This window comes from Lycium ferocissimum, chromosome 10 (assembly GCF_029784015.1).
Source record: "Lycium ferocissimum isolate CSIRO_LF1 chromosome 10, AGI_CSIRO_Lferr_CH_V1, whole genome shotgun sequence".
Taxonomy (NCBI): Eukaryota; Viridiplantae; Streptophyta; class Magnoliopsida; order Solanales; family Solanaceae; genus Lycium; species Lycium ferocissimum.
In genome coordinates, this window is record NC_081351.1 from 24,346,591 (window position 1) to 24,365,949 (window position 19,359).

At 31.9% G+C, this 19,359-nt stretch overlaps 1 protein-coding gene across 1 annotated transcript; it reads left to right on the forward strand.

The window, feature by feature from the left end:
* The first annotated feature begins 11,370 nt into the window (after positions 1 to 11,370).
* LOC132032913 (phytosulfokine receptor 1) lies at positions 11,371 to 15,472 on the forward strand. The gene is made up of 2 exons (XM_059422706.1): positions 11,371 to 14,167; positions 14,507 to 15,472. Exons 1-2 carry the CDS (start codon positions 11,869 to 11,871, stop codon positions 15,262 to 15,264), a joined length of 3,057 nt encoding a protein of 1,018 aa, XP_059278689.1. The 5' UTR covers positions 11,371 to 11,868; the 3' UTR covers positions 15,265 to 15,472.
* The last annotated feature ends 3,887 nt before the right edge of the window (positions 15,473 to 19,359 follow it).

Here is a 19,359-nt window from a genome sequence, read left to right on the forward strand (position 1 = left end):
AAAATTCACATGGCATGAATTAACAATCACATGAATGAAATCTTGGACATAAAAATCAAGATTTGTAGGACTATATTCTAATATAACAATGTTTTCAATTGGTACAACTCCTTGATTGAAAGTTTGAGTCATGACAGAATTATCTTCAAATATTTTGAAGTTATTACTCAAATCCAAATCTAGTTTTCATGAAATGTGATTTGGATCAGTTGGAGCAGTAGATAATAAAGGTTTCTCTTGAGATTCAGCATTGCTCTTTAATCTTCCTCTTCTAGGTCAAAAGAAACAAAAGAAGAAGAGAACACCATTAATTAAAAAACATCTATCAACCAATCACCAAAAAACATAATATGGTAAATTAAATTGCATGCCGAATTAAAGAAATAAAAGATCAATGAATACCAAAAATAAAATAAATATAATAACATCCAAAGTAATAATATTCTAGACTAAAAAATTTACAAAAAGATAAAGAACCACCAAAAAAAAAATTAAAAAAAGAAGAAGAGGATATCAAAGGGACTTACTGGCGTTAAAACATTGGTGAAGGGAGAAGATAGATGACTATTTGAATGTGATTCTTGAGTGACATATTTGGTGTTAAAGGTATAATAATAATAATAATAATAATAATAATAATAATAATAATAATAATAATAATAATAATAATAATAATAATAGCAATAGGTACTCAAGGGGCTCAAACACAATAAATGGGGATTAATATTGAGTAATTGCAAGTAATTGAGTAACGTATAATTATTTAGGATGTGACTTTTTTTTTAATTTTTTTTTATAGATGATAAATAGAAAAAAGTTCAAAAAATGAGAAAAAAGATAAATAGAATTGGTGGCCATAGAGAGGTGTCGCATCACCTTATTTATGCTTAGCTTTATTATATATATAGATTAGAAGTTTCATATTCAAGCATTTAGAGCGGAGAAAACTCTAATTAATAGGAAAGGTTTTTCCCTAAATGAACCGTATGGGAAGAGTATTTGTTTTAATCGGATCTTACATATAAAATAACGTTAAATAAATTAGGAAAAATTACTTGGCATAGTTTCTTCTAAGAAGTAATTATTGATAATAACTATCTTTTGCAATAATTACATTTCGTAGCTACATAATACATCAAGCGGCTGTGGCTAGAGTGGTTATTGGGTGTGGGCTTTGCCCTTGCCCGTGCAGGTTCGAACCTAGCCGATCACATTATTTTTCTTATATATTTTTCACAGCTTCTTTTCCTTTGTATGAGTGTGTTTCATCCTATGTATTTAACTCATATGTCATGTATCTCATATGAATTTGGTTTCTTGTCTTGTTTCTGAATGTATTTTTACCACTTATTTTGAAATTTTGTTGAAATATTCAACTTTGCAGTAGCTTAAAATACATTCAACTTTGCATGTAGCTTGAAATATATTGACGTTCAAACTACATTCAAATACGGTCAAATACATATGACATCAGATAAAGTTGGATACAACCAAACAATGTATTTAAATACACTCAAATACAATTAAATACATTGTAAATGTCTAATGGTAGCTACGAATTGTAAATATAAAAAAGATAACTATGAATGATTCATTGCTCATAAAAGGTGATTATTCATTTAAGTCGCCCTTTATCATAATTTTACACCAATAGACCGGTGTAAAATCCAATATAGTTTCTCTTTTCTTTTCAATTATTACTGACAAACTCTACAAATCAACTATTTTCTCCAAGTGTCGTAAAAGTTGATACACCGAAAGTGATGACACTACTCAAATTGCCTGCAAAATCAATCTTATCATTTTTGCTTCACTTTCAATAGACTTCCAACTTAATCAGTCATGATTGTTTCCAACTTATAGTGAATGGAGTATTATTTTCTACAGGATTAGACAGTTATACATTCTTCTCCAAGGATTTTTTTTTTTTTTAAAGGTATTAGTGAAACACGATATTTCCTACATTTTAAAAGGAGAACAAAGGATTTCGAAATTTGAAAAAAAAAAAAAAAAAGATCTAGTCATCAACAGAAAGAGTAACATGAAGCTCAAAATTAAAGTGTAATTGATACTCTATGATCGATTACGTGACAAATCAAATCAAGAGGAATTTCTATTTGTATCTCGTAAAAAAAGCTAATTTTACCATTCATTTCTTTTGAGGATCGACTGTGATGTTCCAAACTTTACCATCCTTCCTTTTCTGCTTTAAAGGTCAGAGCTATGACACTAACCCTAAACCAAACCCAACATTTTCAACAACACATCGTATAATATAAAAGTGAAAATCACTAAAAATTTAACAGATACATTTCAAACTCATAATTTCAAAATGTAATGAGTTTAATAATAAAAATCTAAAAGTTAAACCTGGCATACATTAAAATCCTAAATTCACTTTTGGCTGTTAAACTTTCTTGAATACTCAAATGAAAAGAAAAAAAAAAAAAAAAAACGTATCACAGAACTTAAAATGGATAGAGTAATATCCTTCCCAAATGTAAAAAATATATATTTCCTCTGTCTCAATTTATGTGATATACTTTTCTTTTTAGTCTGTTTAAAAAAGAATGATACATTTCTATATGTAGAAATACTTTAACTTGAAACTTCATTTTTACGCTTAATGAAATGATTTACAGCTACCCAAAAATCATGACTTGTTTTAGACCACAAGTTTCAAAAGTCTTCCTTTCTTTTTTGAACTCCGTATCTAGTCAAATTATATCACTTAAATTGGGATGGAGGGAGTAATAGTTTGGTATATTATAAGACCTAGAATTGTCAGTGCTCAATATCACTTCAATTGAACTTGCCCTCATTCATAAATGCAAAATGACTTTTGGGCATAAAGCAAAGAGAAATCATAGTTTCATTGAAATCTGCTGAAAATCCACCACACAAAAACCTAAGTGGATACAACCACTTTGCTGAAATCCCAATGAAGCACAAACAACATAAACTAAAAAATCAGATCGGATATATTATATAAATAGGGGGTATATCTTGTCCACTTGTTAGATTTGTAGATTATATGTGATGTTGTATAGTGGAATCAGTGGGGAGACACAAGGAATTAAGCCAATGGACATCATGTTTATTGTGCATGCTTGTACTATTTTATCTTGCACTTTGTGTATCCTTATGATCATCGACTTCTTCTAAAGAAAGAAAAGAAGAATGTTTTATTTCCATAAATTGCTTTTTCACTCTTCCACAAATTGCAGATCTTTTTTATTTTTTTCTAAATAGCAGGTCTAAAGTTAACACAATCCCTTATATCAAGGTAAAAATTTATCTGCATCTAGTCTTCAATGGCAGAGTCGTCATTTTTGTTGGAAGTTACATCATGTAGATAGTAATGTGTGTGTGTTTGAATCTTCTTGGCTTCTTAATGTGTTTACTTCTTTTATTGCGATTTTTCTTAGTGAAAGTTCTGACTCCGCCGGTCACAATAGATGTTTACAAGACAAACAAATGAATTCAAGATATATGTCTTTCATACACTTATTTATCAGTTATCACTAAACTAGAGTTAAATACATAATATGTATGCTCACCTTAGTTTTTAATTGTTAGGGTTAAATTGATTGATTTGATGTAAATAGAGCGTGCGCTAGTAAGTATATAGTATTTACCCTTATCTTAGCCCCACTCCACCATAAGTTTGCCAATATTCAAAAAGTTGTCACCACTCTAACGAGGTTGGTGCACAAACATTTGTTAAGATTTTGGCAGCACTTCTTTATTTTAAATGTCAAACCTTAAATTATCTTTATTTGAATTACTTGGAGTATTGTCTAGTAATGTAAAAAAACTTAAGTATTTTATTTCTCGCACTTTGTCTCACAAGCACTACAACAATCCAACCCATCATGACCTAAATCTCTGCAAACATTTGTGTAATTCTAATAGAGTAATAAGCAATGACCCAATTCTCATTCTACACGCAAGAAAATTTTGGCATAAATTTCGAAGTCAAACTTTTTAACAAAGTTTTACTATTGAATCAAGAGGGTCATCATGCAAGCAAGAAAGAAGAATTGTCATAATTTTGAGAGTCAAATTTTAAAGTTCCAACTGAAAATTTTGGTTGTACTTTTAAGGGTCAGTGGAATTGATTAAATGGGACTGGTTATGGTTGACCTTACCACTATGTAAAATGGCCAAGAACTTCAAACATTACACTTATCTCATATCAAATGACCCATCAAGAAGATGGAAAATGAAAAGTTCAAAAAAAAAATTTAGTAGGCCAAAATATAGTTCTAATTTTGCTCATAATGTCAAATTGCACAAATATCTTAGCATGTAATTTACCTATTTGAAAATTCATAGGCATGGGACCTTAAGTCTCATTATACCGACACCTTCAATAACTAAGGTGATTGTCCGAAGTACACGTTACATTTTAAGTATTGTGTACCAAGATTGCTGTTACGCACATTTTATACCTTATGGTATCTACTTTAATTTGTAGTTAAATTCGATATTATATTTGTAACAATCACTTAATCTTTCTTTTACATAGCGTAGGGGATCTGATCATGTAGAAAGAATATGTCTTCATGCACCTTATGTCTTAGTTATGATGTCTCACTTATATGATGCAACACATTTTCGTCTTAAATTTTCTTTTAAGTGTATGTTGCAACACATGTAATATGTACTTTTGATTCAGAATCTATTTGATTAGTGTATTATTATGTACGATGTTATTAGGTCTAAATATCTAAATTGATTGTTTTTAAAACCTTTTATCACTTTTCATTTTTATACAACTCTATGTATTTCCACATTTTCATTTCTAGAAATATCAAAATACAAGGAATTATGCCCTGTTTCTCGTAGTTAATGACATACCCGATTCTTCCTCTTAGTTTTTAGAACATGGATTGGCAACATTCCAAAGGGCAAATTGGGTTGTCAGACTTTGGGCTACTTAAAGTAAGAAACTGAAGAATTGTTGTATTTTAAGGGTAGCTGTAACACCTCGTATCTTAGAACTCATGTTAGACTCGTAACGTTAGAGTTTTAGCGGAAAAATTGAAGGTTTGAACGTTTTGCGAAAATGGTTGATAGGCCTACTTCGGGCAGTGATAACTCTTTGATTAGTTGGGAATTTGGGAAAGTACCCTCAATTAAAGTTGTAGTACATAAAAATAGCTTTCTAACGATATAAGGACCAGACGCCAATCGGAGATCGGAGCAAGGAGATATGATCGTCTCAATATGGCTAATAGTAAGGCGTTTAAAAGTCTATAGAATCGGCTAAGTTTTGATACGTCTGCAGTCGAATTTCGTGAAAATCCGTTGGGAATTTGAGGAAACTTAAAACATGAAAGTTGTAGCCCTTGAAATAGCTTTCCAACGGTATATTATGGGACTTGAACAGAGTTATGTACAAAAAGTTATGCCCATTTTACTAAAACAGTGTTCTGCCGATATACGGGCCGTATATTCAGACCGTAAAATTGGCCCAGAAAGGCCAAATCACTGGAAAGAATTTACGGTAAGACATACGATCCGTAAAACTTTTACTAGACGTAAAATAGGGCGTAAAATGGGTCCGACAGCAGTTATAAAACTTCGTTTTAAGGCTTTTTCACTTCATTCTTCACACCCCCAACCACTAGAACGACCTTCTATTCTCTCCCATCATCAAGAACACTAAAGTAAGCCTACTCTAATCATTCCAAGTCAATTCTAATATATATCCTTGTAATCTAAATAAGAAATCATCATTCCTAACCTAGGATTTTCAAGAAAACCCATCTCGAGGTTCAAAATTCAAGATTTTGGAAATCTCTTCAAAGCTCAAGTCTTTAATTCAAGTTTTGGAGCGACTAAGGTATGTAGAGTTACTAACTACGTGTGGGAATATCATTGTTCTTCCCCACGCCTCAATCCATAAATTATGATTCTTTACGAAAACTAGGGTTTCTACACCATGCTCATGATAACCCTAGGTCCATGTCCATGATTATACTATGTATGGATTGTTATAATTTCATCATTGAGTTCTTAATATTTCTTTATGATTATTGAGAATCCGTCCGTAATCCATGAAAACCCATATATCTCATTCCATGGGTTCATGCATGCTAGTTTATGATATATTATGCTATTTTCAAGAAAATACTATACATGTTTTACAAGTTCGTGCAAGCAAGCTATAATTTAGGATATCCATGTACAAGCAAGTTATGATTCATGAAAACCATGTATAAGCAAGTTATGATTCATGAAAACCATGTATAAGTAAGTTATGTTTCATGAAAACCATGGACAGCAAGTGCTACTTATTTTACATGTTCATGATCTTGGGAGTTGCTTTAATTACGAGAAGGCTTGGATAGCCCGAAACTACGTAGCCACCGTAGGATGAGGATCGCTCCACCCATGTCCCCGGACGATCTCTCATAATGACCGGATCCTTTCATATTTTATTAAATCTCATGTTCCCTGGCAAGGACCGGAGTGTTCGCCGGCGGGACGCAAGCACCGAACCATGGATCGGTTATAAGTTATTGCTCTCCCTACTTATGATATTTTTACCATGTTATGTATATATATATATATATATATATATATATATGTATCCATGCTCGTACTCGTGTTCGTATCCGAGGTTTTCGATTTCGGTTCTTACCATGTTATTCCATGTCTCATGTTATTTCTTTCGGTTGCTTTACATACCAAGTACATTCAATGTGCGACGTCCCTTTTATTGCCGGGGGCTGCATTTCACGATGCGAGTGCTTGATATACGGGACGACACGTACGCTCGGTAGGACGGCATTCGTATCGCTTATTGGTGAGCCCCATCTCATTCGGGGTTTAGTCAACTTTTGTTTTATGATTAGTTATGCATCTAAGGTATCTTTCGGGGCCTTGTCCCGATAAGTATATTTGCCGGTCGGACTCGTGATAGAGGTTTCATAGACTAGACAAGTCAGTTATGTTATGTCAGACATTCGGAGTTGTATAGCCATTTTGGCTCATTCATGTTATTTCCGCACTCATGTTTAAACAAGTATTTTTATTAAGTATTATGACTTACTACGTTTTATAAAGGCTCATCATGCATTCACGTTATATTCCGCTCATGTGATGCCTCATGATGATTCAAAGAAGCCATGTGGTTCGCTCGGTCACATGCAGTAAGGCACCGAGTGCCGTGTTTCGCCCAGGCCAAGGTTCGGGGCGTGACAGTAGCCCGGTGTACGAAGTATCCAGCATTAATATAAGGCTCGGGGAAGGCCGCACCCCTAAATAATTGTTGTATTTCTTTATGCTATATAAATTGAAATATTGTGTAACGTTTTGATGAAAACTTCAAAAAAAATATAATTTTGAAAATATTATGTGAATACATGGGAAGTCAACTCTTTACAACGCAACAAGACTTAGTTTATCTATTATATTCCATGCAAGAATAATTTGCGGAAAAGTTGTAACGAGGAAGTTTGACTTTGGTTTAGTTTTGGTGAAAGTTTGGTTATTGAATTCAAATTTGTATATTTGTATGCCACTATTCAGTTCAAGAATTTCAAACAAGTAGTTGTTCTTTATTTATTTATTTTCAATCTCTTTTTGACATCTGGTCTCTAGCTTAATTAATTTACTAGCTTCTGGCTAGTTTGATAATTAGGCATGATTATTAATGCGTTTCCATTATATTTTTGTTCTCAAAATTGTACAGTTGTTCCTAGTTGTGAACATTTGTATATCCATATATACATTTCTAATAAATATACTTTTACAATAAGGTCTTTTTGCCACACTATTTTGGCCACAATAGTTCAAATGGGATAAATTCATATGACTATTTAGGTCAAATTTAATAATTTATACTTACTTAATGTCATTTCTATCTTTTCTTCTCAAAGTTTATCTTAATTTAAAATTGTACAATAGAGGTTATGGTGATTTTTACATAAGTGTGGCCAAATTTGAGTAAAAAATATACTCAAGATATTTCCTTTCTTTGAGCATAGACAATTACAAACTTAATATTTTTTTTTATATCTTATATAAACATAATTAATTACTATATTGACTCTAAAAATCAATGGTAGTTGATTTTGAGAACTAGAAATCACCTAAAAGTCAGATTTCCAACCTGCAATTGATACTATTGGATTTCTTCTTTTTTTTAAAAAAAAAAATTTAATTCTTTTTGTTTTTGGATATGTACATGCTAATCGATATGCTGGGCCAAACTTATAGCCACTTTTCAATCTCTTGTAATTGAAAAAAAAAAAAAAAAGAGTCATTATTATGGAATTTTTGTATCTTAAGGACATTATCATGGACTTACATATGTCAAATTTGAAATTCCATGTAATTGAAAAAAAAAAAGCGCCATTATTATGGAATTTTTGTATCTTAAAAACATTATCATGGACTTACATATGTCAAATTTGAAATTCCATGTAATTTAAAAAAAAAAAAAAAGCGTCATTATTATGGAATTTTTGTATCTTAAGGACATTATCATGGACTTACATATGTCAAATTTGAAATTCCATCACAATCAGAAATAAAATCTTTAAAAATGGTCAGTCGATACTATTGAGTCTATTTCTACGCATATTTTGTCTTTCTTTTTTCTTCTCGTCGTTTAGTCAATTTTTGTTAAATTTTTAATGCATCTAGAATGTTTTAGGTATTTTATTGACATCATTTGAAAAGTTAGAATAAAAACATATGAGTCTAGAAAATAAACCTAATTCAAGCACAATTGTTTTCCAAGTCAATTCTTCCAAATGTAAATCTCAACAGGCACAATTTTTTTTCCAAAAAAGAAACAAACTAAAATCCAGTTCACCCAAACACTAGACCCTAAACTAAATCCGAACGCATAAATAATTTACCAAGATAACAATTGGTTTTAAAATATATTTTTCACACGATTTCTACATGCAAAAAATTGTAAACTAAAAAATATTAATCCAATTAATTAAAAGTCCAAAAATACTGTCGACTACAAAATAGGGGTTGCCATCAAAAATACTGTCGACTACAAAATAGGGGTTTCCATCAAGGGGTATAGCGGAGTGGATGGAAAAGTGAGTCCTTGTATGGGCACTTCTCATTTAATAAGTTCTACACCGTGCGAATTTGAATTAGTCGAATTAGTTATTTTTTTCTCTTTTTAAAAAAGTATAAACAAAGGTGTGGTGGGGTGGATCAAAAAACTCCTCACAAGGAGCTTTCCTATTTAATAGGCCAATGCGATGTGAATCTCACTTAATCAGATCCGTAAGTTCTGAATATCTAAATATTATGAAAAAACTATAAATAGAGATTACCATCAAGGAATAGGAAATGTTTTTTTTGATTTAAAAGACCCTACGTGATGCGTATTTAGATTAGTCAGATCAATGAGTTTCAAACGATCATGAAAAAAAGTATACATAAACATTACGTCTGGTGGGATTGACGATAGACAAACACATGATAGAGACTGTGTTTCACTTTAATAGGTCTTATGAAATACTCAAACTAATAAATTTCGAATATTATACGATTATTGAATAGTTCTGCGACTGTCTGTTGTTTCTTGTGCTTCTATTATCGTATTCATTTGTGGTAATTACGACTATTTTTTTTTCCTGATAGTTTTATCATGATTTTTTAATATTTTGTTATGACTTTTTCATACTGCTTTGAATTGCTTGTCTTAGTGCCGATGATCTACCGAAAACAACCTCTCTACCTTTCAAGACAGGAATAAAGTATACGTACACTCTATTATCTCCATATCCCATTGTATACTGTTATTGAAATAAAGTAAATAGGGGTTGAAAATTTGGGATGAAAATTGACTATCGCACCAACTCCCTACGTGGAATAGTAGCCATAGAAGAAAGGCTGCCTATTGAACTTTGTTAACGTGTTTCTACCCAACCTTTTGACTTCTACTTCTTGTTTTTTTCCATTTTTCCTGTTTTCCACTTTAATACTACTGTACTCTTTTCTCCTTAGATTTCGTTTTCATCATAGCAATATAAGCCAAAAAAGAAAAAGAAATGAATAGCTGACTAGGAACAAGAAAAAGTGCTGGCTCTTTTATGATTAAAAAAAGTATACATTTGTGGTCGACTAAATAATATTTTTGTTTAAATATTATGTAGCAGCCAAAAAAGCTAAAGGTATATGATCTATAGTTCCAAAGGAATTAGTGCATTAATACGATTTGGAGCGTCATATAAATTTTAGGATATTTTTTTCTTTTTTGGGATAAGTCCATATTTATTCTTATAAATTAATATTATTCGTATTTGCCTGAGCCATTAATAAAGAGCTTGATGGACACTACTTGTTCAATTTTTGTTAATATTTATCTATCGATTATTTATTATAATATTAAAATTATCCCCATGTTAGAGCTTCATCAGAAATCAAGAACGAAAAAAAACTTTTCCCTAACAATACGAGTAACATTAGACTAAAAGTCAAAAAATACTTATATGGACAGCTTTGACCATTTTCCCTATATTATGTTGACCTTTTTGTTTATTTTGAAAGGCTTTGCCCCTCAACACATATTTTTTTCATTAAATAAATGTTTAAAACAAATTGGTCCATTAATTTCACAACTTAATTCTTTTCTACTTTTTTAAATTCTTAGTGGAAGAAAAGGCCACATATTAGGTTATTAATAATTGGAACTCCACCCCAGTTCTCACTACTAATGGCTTAGATACAGTACTTCCTCCGTCTCAGTTCATACGAATGTCAACCTATTTGAGGAGTCAAATAACCTTTTTTTTTTTTTACTATGATTTTTTTCAATCTTTTTCATATATTATGGATTATTAATTATACAAATTTATAATACTTTTTATGAAATTTTCAAATATGTAAATTTTATTGTAAATACTCAAAGAATTTATATTTAAAATTATTGTCAAAAAAAGAGCTGTTTGACTCCTTAAATAAGTCAATTCTCGTACAAATTGGGACGGAGGGAATACTGCTTTATTTTATTTTTAAGGTTTTCACATTTGCATTTGTTTTGCTTTCTATAATACATACTAGTATGCTAGTACTCCCGTTGTCCCAATTATGTGATACAGTTCGGATTTTGAGAATCAAACTTCTTTAATTTGACTGTAAATTTAAACATACAATCTTTAAGTTTTTTAAAATATAATTTAAAAATTACATAAAAAGTATTATAAGTTACTATAATTAATAATTTAAAATACTTAAAAGGCATATGAATAAACAATGATGAAAGATTTTCTTGTTCGACTCGTAAAATTTTAACTGTTTCACATAAATTGGACACGTGAGTATGACATACTATTACTAATATATATACTCCTGTGCTAAAAATTAATTGCATACCAAATTTTAGAGCTTTCAACAGCTTCTCTCTCTCTATCTCTCTCTCTCTTTCAACTGGGATTTTAGCAAGAACAGCAGCCATATTTGGACCAGTAAATAGATAGTTGAGTTTGAAGTTTGAACTCAAATAAAGCATAAAAAAACAAAACAAGACATACCTTTTTTATTTCTCTACCTATTTATCATTTCCTCTATTTCAAGATTCCATTTTTTCTCTTCCTTCTAGCTCAAAGGTTTGATTTTTATTCCTTTTTTCCTTCCATTCATCAGTTTTGTGAAGTACCCTTTTCTTCTTTCTTGTCCATTAGTACTTTTATAGTATTTTTTTTTTGAGGTAAAAAAAAAAAATTGTGTAAAAAGATACAATCTTGATGCAAAAATTGTATTTTATAGTACTTCTATAGTATTTTTCTTTGATCTTGAAGCTTGATTTTGAGAGAAAGATACAATCTTGATGCAAAAATTGTGTAAACAGTTCTTTCTATTTTTAGTTTTAAGAAGATAAGTATGTTGAAACTTGGTTTGATCTTTTTGTTTTTGGGGTTTTGCTTGCAAGCTCAATCCCAAAATCCCCAAAACTTTACATGTAATCCAAAAGATTTCAAAGCTTTAGAGGATTTTGTTAAAAGTTTGGAAACAGTTCTTGATTTTTGGGATATCAAGAATTCAACAAATTGTTGTAATTGGATTGGTGTCACTTGCAATACTGTAGCCAATTCTCGAAGGGTGGTGAAATTGGAACTTGGGAAAAAAAAGCTAAATGGTAAACTTTCTGAATCTTTAGGCAATTTAGACCAACTTAGGACACTGAATTTGTCTCACAATTTCCTTAAAGGTCCTGTCCCTTTTAAACTATTCCATTTGCCTAAATTAGAAGTATTAGACTTGAGCAATAATGATTTTTCTGGCTTGTTCATTGATAGTATAAACTTGCCTTCACTTCAAGTTTTTAATATATCTGATAATTCCTTTGAAGGACCAGTTCCTGTGGATATTTGTGAAAATTCAACTAGAGTTTCTGTTATTAAAATAGGGGTCAATTATTTTAATGGTAGTGTACCATCAAAAATTGGAAATTGTGGTTCATTGGAACATCTTTGCCTTGGCTCAAATCATCTTTCTGGTAGTTTACCTGATGAACTTTTTAAACTACCAAGATTGGCTTTTTTGTCACTACAAGAAAATCGATTCTCGGGGAATGTTAGCAGCAAGATTGGTAACCTTTCTCACTTGGTTCATTTGGATATTTGTTCAAATGGTTTTTCAGGGGAAATTCCAGATGAGTTTGACAAGTTAAGGAATTTAACTTATTTGTCAGCTCATTCAAATAGGTTAAGTGGTAAAATACCAACTTCATTAGCGAATTCGGGGAGTATTAGTTCTCTTAGTTTGAGAAATAATACTTTAGAGGGTACCATTGATCTTAATTGTTCAGCTATGATTAGTCTTATTTCTCTTGATCTTGCAACAAACAAGTTCCGTGGCTCGGTTCCTTCTAATCTTCCTAACTGTCCAAAGTTGCAAAATGTCAATCTTGCTAGAAACAATTTCACTGGACAAATCCCGGAAACTTTCAAGGATTTCCATAGCCTGTCTTCCCTTTCAGTATCGAACAATAGTATGCATAACATTGATTCTGCTCTAAGAATTTTACAGCATTGCAAGAACCTGACTACTTTGGTCCTTACTATGAATTTTCGGGATGAAGTTTTGCCTACGGATCCGAGCCTGCAGTTCCCCGAGCTGAAAGCTCTCATTATTCCAAATTGCAGGCTCACTGGATTGGTTCCCGAATGGTTGAGAAATAGCTCGAAATTACAACTTTTGGACTTGTCGTGGAACCGTTTGACAGGAAAACTTCCACCTTGGATTGGAGATTTCAAGTATTTGTTCTATATGGATTTGTCCAATAATTCGTTTACGGGGGAGATTCCGAAAGAAATTACTGGATTGAAGAGTATGATTTCCGGCCCTATCTCAATGGACGAGCCATCTCCGGATTTTCCCTTTTTCTTGAAAAGGAACGTAAGCGTAAGAGGATTGCAGTATAATCAGATTTTTAGCTTCCCTCCAACACTGGAACTAGGTAACAACTTTCTCACTGGAGGAATTTTGCCCGAATTTGGAAACCTAAAAACGTTACACGTTTTGGATCTGAAAAGCAACAACTTATCCGGGACAATACCGAGTACCCTGTCCGGTATGGTGAGCATAGAGATTTTGGATCTATCACATAACGATCTGATTGGCAAAATACCGTCCTCTTTAGTCCAATGTAGCTTTTTGTCGAAGTTCAGTGTCGCTTATAATAAGCTCTTGGGGGAAGTTCCTACTGGAGGCCAGTTCCCGACATTTTCAGCTTCAAGCTTCGAGGGCAACCTGGGACTCTGCGGTGAACATCTTACTCCGTGCCAAAATGCTAGCCATATTCCTCGTCATTCGGTTGCCAAAGGAAAGAGGCGGCGAAAAGGAACTGTCATTGGTATGGGTATTGGCATTGGTCTTGGGACAGTTTTTCTTCTTGCTCTTATGTACTTGATTGTTGTACGGGCGAGTAGTCGAAAAGTAGTTGATCAAGAAAAGGAGATGGATGGTGCTAATAAGGAAATGGAAGACTTAGGCTCAAGTCTGGTGATATTTTTCCATAACAACAAGGAGAACAACTATAAGGAGATGTGTCTTGATGACCTTTTGAAGTGTACTAACAATTTCGATCAATCAAATATTGTTGGCTGCGGAGGATTCGGTTTGGTCTACAAGGCCATCCTTCGTGATGGTAGGAAAGTTGCCATCAAGCGGCTTTCAGGTGAGCTTGGGCTGGATTTGGGCGGGTGAAAATGGGTTGAGTTAATAAATGAGTATGTCATAACCTGTCCAATTCTTACTAAGTTTTAGTTTCTTTTTTTTTCTTTTAATTTTTTTAAATACCTAATAGAACTATTTTATTTTTTATTATGGCTGTACATAATATATTAATTAAAAAAAATGTTTTTAAAGATATTTTGACAAGGTTTCTATGGGTCAAATTGGGTTACATGTCATCCCAATCTTTAGATGGCTAAAATGAGTTGGGCTAAAATGGGCTTAGCTAATAAATGGGCGGGTCATTTCATGTTTTCACAAGCTAACTTTGTCAACTCTACAGGTGACTATGGGCAAATGGAAAGAGAATTCCAAGCTGAAGTTGAATCGCTTTCAAGAGCTCAGCATCCGAATCTTGTTCATCTTCAAGGATATTGCAAGTACAGAACCGACCGGCTTCTAATTTATTCCTACATGGAGAATGGAAGCTTGGATTATTGGCTGCACGAGAAAGTCGACGGGCCTGCTTTATTGGACTGGGATTTAAGGCTTCATATTGCTCAAGGGGCAGCACGAGGACTCGCCTACTTGCACCAAGCATGTGAACCTCATATTCTGCACCGAGATATAAAGTCGAGTAACATACTTCTTGATGAAAATTTCGAAGCTCACTTGGCTGATTTCGGTCTAGCAAGGCTTATTCTGCCTTATGACACTCATGTGACTACTGATGTTGTTGGAACATTAGGTTATATACCTCCTGAATACGGTCAAGCTGCCGTAGCTACCTATAAAGGGGACGTTTATAGTTTTGGTGTCGTTCTTTTGGAGCTCCTTACGTGCAAAAGACCGATGGACCCATGCAAGCCTAGAGCAAGCCGAGATTTAATCTCTTGGGTGATCCAAATGAAGAAACAAAAGAGGGAAACTGAAGTTTTTGATCCTTTGATATATGACAAGCAGCACGCAGAAGAAATGTTATTGGTTCTTGAAGTCGCTCTCCTCTGCTTGCATGAATATCCGAAAATAAGGCCTTCTTCGCAGCAGTTAGTTTCTTGGCTCGATAACATAAACACGCCACCTGACGTTCATGTGTTTTAGAGGGAATTTCTTGTACTGCTCGACGATATGTACCTTGTAACTCATTTTCAAGGTGTCGATAACTTGTATTTCAGCGGATGTATTCTGGTGTAAATATTTGTATCTTTCCCTATTTGTAGCTTCTTAAACATGTACAAATAACATTGTGAATTTTGGATGCGACTTATCTTACTTTAATAATTGATGGACAACATCAGATTATTGCCTCTACTGATTTTTCAATTCTATGGTGGTTTCTTTCAGCATAACCAAAGATTAAATAGCATCTAACATACAGGTATCCTTGGTTTTATCCTCGTGTAGGTAATGTAGTTGTAGGATCTTGATTGCTACACCAATTCTATAGGTTAAAGGGTCAAAGTTGTCCCCAAACTATACAAAATGACATGACTTTGCCTTCCGTTAAAAGTTGGGGTCAAATGTGTCCCCCGTCCCTTACCAAATTGGCTCGAATATGCCCAAGAGCCTATTTGGCCAAGCCGTCAAAATCAACATATTTTAAAAAGTGTTTCATATAAAAAAAGTTTTGAAAGAGTAACAGTTTGTGTTTGGCTAAATCATTTGACAAAATGCTTCGTTAGTAATGCCCCTTTAGTGAATAAGGGCGTATTCAGGCTAATTTAGTAACGAGGATGATTTTGCTCCCAGCATTTAACGGAGGGCAAAGTCGTGTCATTTCATATCGTTTAAAAGTAATTCTGACCTTTTACGCAACTTTTTATCGTATTAATATGAGGTTCCCGTGTGTGAGCTTGCTCACATTATCACTTTCAAGTGAAATAAAGAAAAAAGAGATATAGTAAGTTCACATCAATCATAAAACTAGTTAATTACGATTAATATGAAATGAGGGAAGGGGCTAGCTTTTTTTCTTTTTCTTTCTTGGCTTCATATTTCTCCTATTGGTCAGCTCATGTGAATGCCTCTTGAAGAGAAAAATTCCATTTGAAAGACATATTGTCTTTTATCCCCTCTTTTTTGGGGGTCAAGTGACCAAATAGGTATAAACTAAGGAGCTATATTATTATTATTTCCCATTAAAGTCAGAAATTTCTAATGGGAAACAGAATAATGAGAAGAAGGAAGAAAAACATGTTGGTTGGGTCCTACAATTTAGTCAAAAGTCTAATAATTTTCCATTGTTCGACCAACGGTTCAAACTAGTGGTTGAACAAATCAACAACTCTGATATAAAAAAAAAAATAGTATTGTACTAAATTAAGTAGATCTTTCCGGCTTTTATAAGTTTTAAAATGTTTGATTTGTACCATGTATTTCTATTGAAATTCTCAATGTTTATTACAATATATTGGTAGAATAGGACTTAAAGTTTTGGTTTTAAAAAAGGATTTTTTAGGTGAACTTAGTTGAAATATGTTGCTCATTAGTTGAACCTAGTTTTACAAGTGACAGCTATAGGTAATGGACGAGTTAAATAAAAAGATACACTTGAAAATATAAAATATTTTTTATCAAACAAAGCTTTCAAAATCTAACATTTAAAATATAATAGTTTTTCATCAAACAAAGACTTCAACAAAAACCCTTTAACTAATTATTTAGAAAATTAATATTCTTCCAGCAACTTGCCTTTAAATAAGTTTTTTTCCTAGACCAAGGAAAATGTTGGATTGAACCTAATTAATAACAAACCATAGACTCTCCCCAAATAAATAAATAAAGACAATTTTAGAAATATACAAGTTGGTCACTTAAATTGCAAAAAAACAGTCCAAAACTTACATTACAAAAAATAGCCCAACATATACAAACATATAAGAAGGCAGGGAAAGAGTGAGAGAGAAAAAAGTTTGGGTCATTTTTTATAAAAATTAAAAAAAAAAAAAAAAGAGGTCAATTTTAATAGCATTGTTACCCCAATTAACATACAGTGTAATTTTTGATAACTAAAAATCTTCTTGTACTTTTTCAAAGGGATAATGTGAAGCCGTAACCATGGCTGAAGTAGAAATTTCAACCGGGCAATTGGAAAGACAAGATAAGAACAAGAAAATATAACAGGATCCTTTGTACTACTCAGTACAAATAAATGATAAATATTTATGCGAACCCATTATTTACACTAAATTATATTACGTTATCATCATAGTTAAATAATCTAATGAGGTAAAAATATATATTAATTAATCATAGTTTAGAGATAGAAGTTCACATGCAACCGTACAGTGATGTAGCCAAAAGTTTTTATCAAGCGGATTCGAAATATAACGAAGTATTCATAAAAAGCTAAGGTGGGAATTTGACATCTACTATATATACGCAGTAATTTTGATCTTGTATATACAGTTAAATTTTCCGTCAAAGAAGATTCGGATGAATATACTTGCGCCCCTAGCTCCATCCCTAGAACCACATATAATTTATTTATTAGTTCGGTATAAGCTTAGGTAAGTTTTTATTACCATAATAAATGCAAGAATTCTTAGTCAACATTAGTGGTATAGACCAGAACCGCATTTAGGGTTTTTGGATCATTATATTTACTCGTCTTTTACCGAATAAGAGATTTTACAGTTTATTCTCCATCTCGAATTGAATTTGACTGCAGTTTTTTTTTTTTTTTTTTTTTAAGTTAGACTGCATTTTTTATTTTCCATAAATCAACTGTTTAAGTTACATATTCTAATTACCTCCCAAATCGAATGTTCATCTTTAGTGTCACATGAAACATGATTCCATAGAGCAAAGAATTGGCTTCCTTTTTAAATGAATTTGGGAAGAAACTTGTGACATTTTTATTTAACTCAAGAAAAAGTCTTAAAATTCTATTCTTAGGATTGAGAATTTAATTTGTTTAAAGTCAGAACAATATAAATTGATTTACATATAAACGAAAATTATGTTGACTTTTTATCGCGTAATTAATTATGTAAAGCGTAAAAGATTATAGATTTCGCATAATTGAAATTTTAAGGAAATTATGAGTTGAAATCCGAATCCATAGATGTCACCATAATTAGTAATTTTAGTTCATTTCATTCTAAAAGATATTAATACCCTTTTTTACAGTTTGATTGAAATACCGTTAAAAAGAAGGGCTTAATACATATTTCAGGCCTCAAAATTGTAACGAAATTCCTTTTTTAACATTCCTACTTTACAGGCGAGAATACCAAATCTTTCTCAAAGTGTATCTAATACACACTACTTTAACCACCTGAAGGTCACGTGTTTAATATTTGCATAGATTGTATCGTTTTCTATCGTCTCATAACTACATATCAATAGTTTGAGAAATAAACTTATAACTGCATAATATGACAAAGACAAAGTACGGTACATGTAAACGTTACTTCCTCCGTTTCAATTTATGTGAATCTTTTTGGAGTACGAGGGTCAAATTTTATAAATTTGCCGTAAATTTTGACATAGATTTTTCAAGTTTGTAAAAATAACATTTATATAATTAAAAACTATATAAAAAGTACTATAAGTCATGATAATTTATATTCAAATAACTAAAAAAAAATGTAAGGAAAACGTGATCAAAGAACTATCTCGTAGACTCCCCAAATAATAATATGTTCACATAAATTGAAACAGAAGAAGTATTATACAATAAGTAAGACAAAGGATAAAATAAGATTATTAAATCGTACTAATAAATAAGGACAAAAAACATAAGGTAACAACCCGATCTTTACATAAAACGACACTTTTCATTATTAACTAATTGACAATACGATACAATAAAAATCAAAATATATTTATATGTAAAATAATAATACCATGCAATACAATAGGTAAACAAGTTGTAAGTTACTCACTAGTTAGGAGAACAAGTTCTTTTCCTTTGCCTCAAAGCATTTGGATTAGGCTCGAGATTTGCAGTTACACTATTTAACATTGAACTAATTCCAATTATTTTTCATCCTTTGTTAATGGAATTTTTTCATAATGTTTGAATAAATAGCAATTGGAAGACGACAGAAATAAATAGCAATTGGAAGACGACAGAAAACTTACATCCAGTGTAGAAATCCTATTTTTTAACTTATTTTTTTAATAACCATATGTTCGAGCCAGCATACACATACCTTAACTAAACCCCAAATAACTTATTCCTTGTTAACT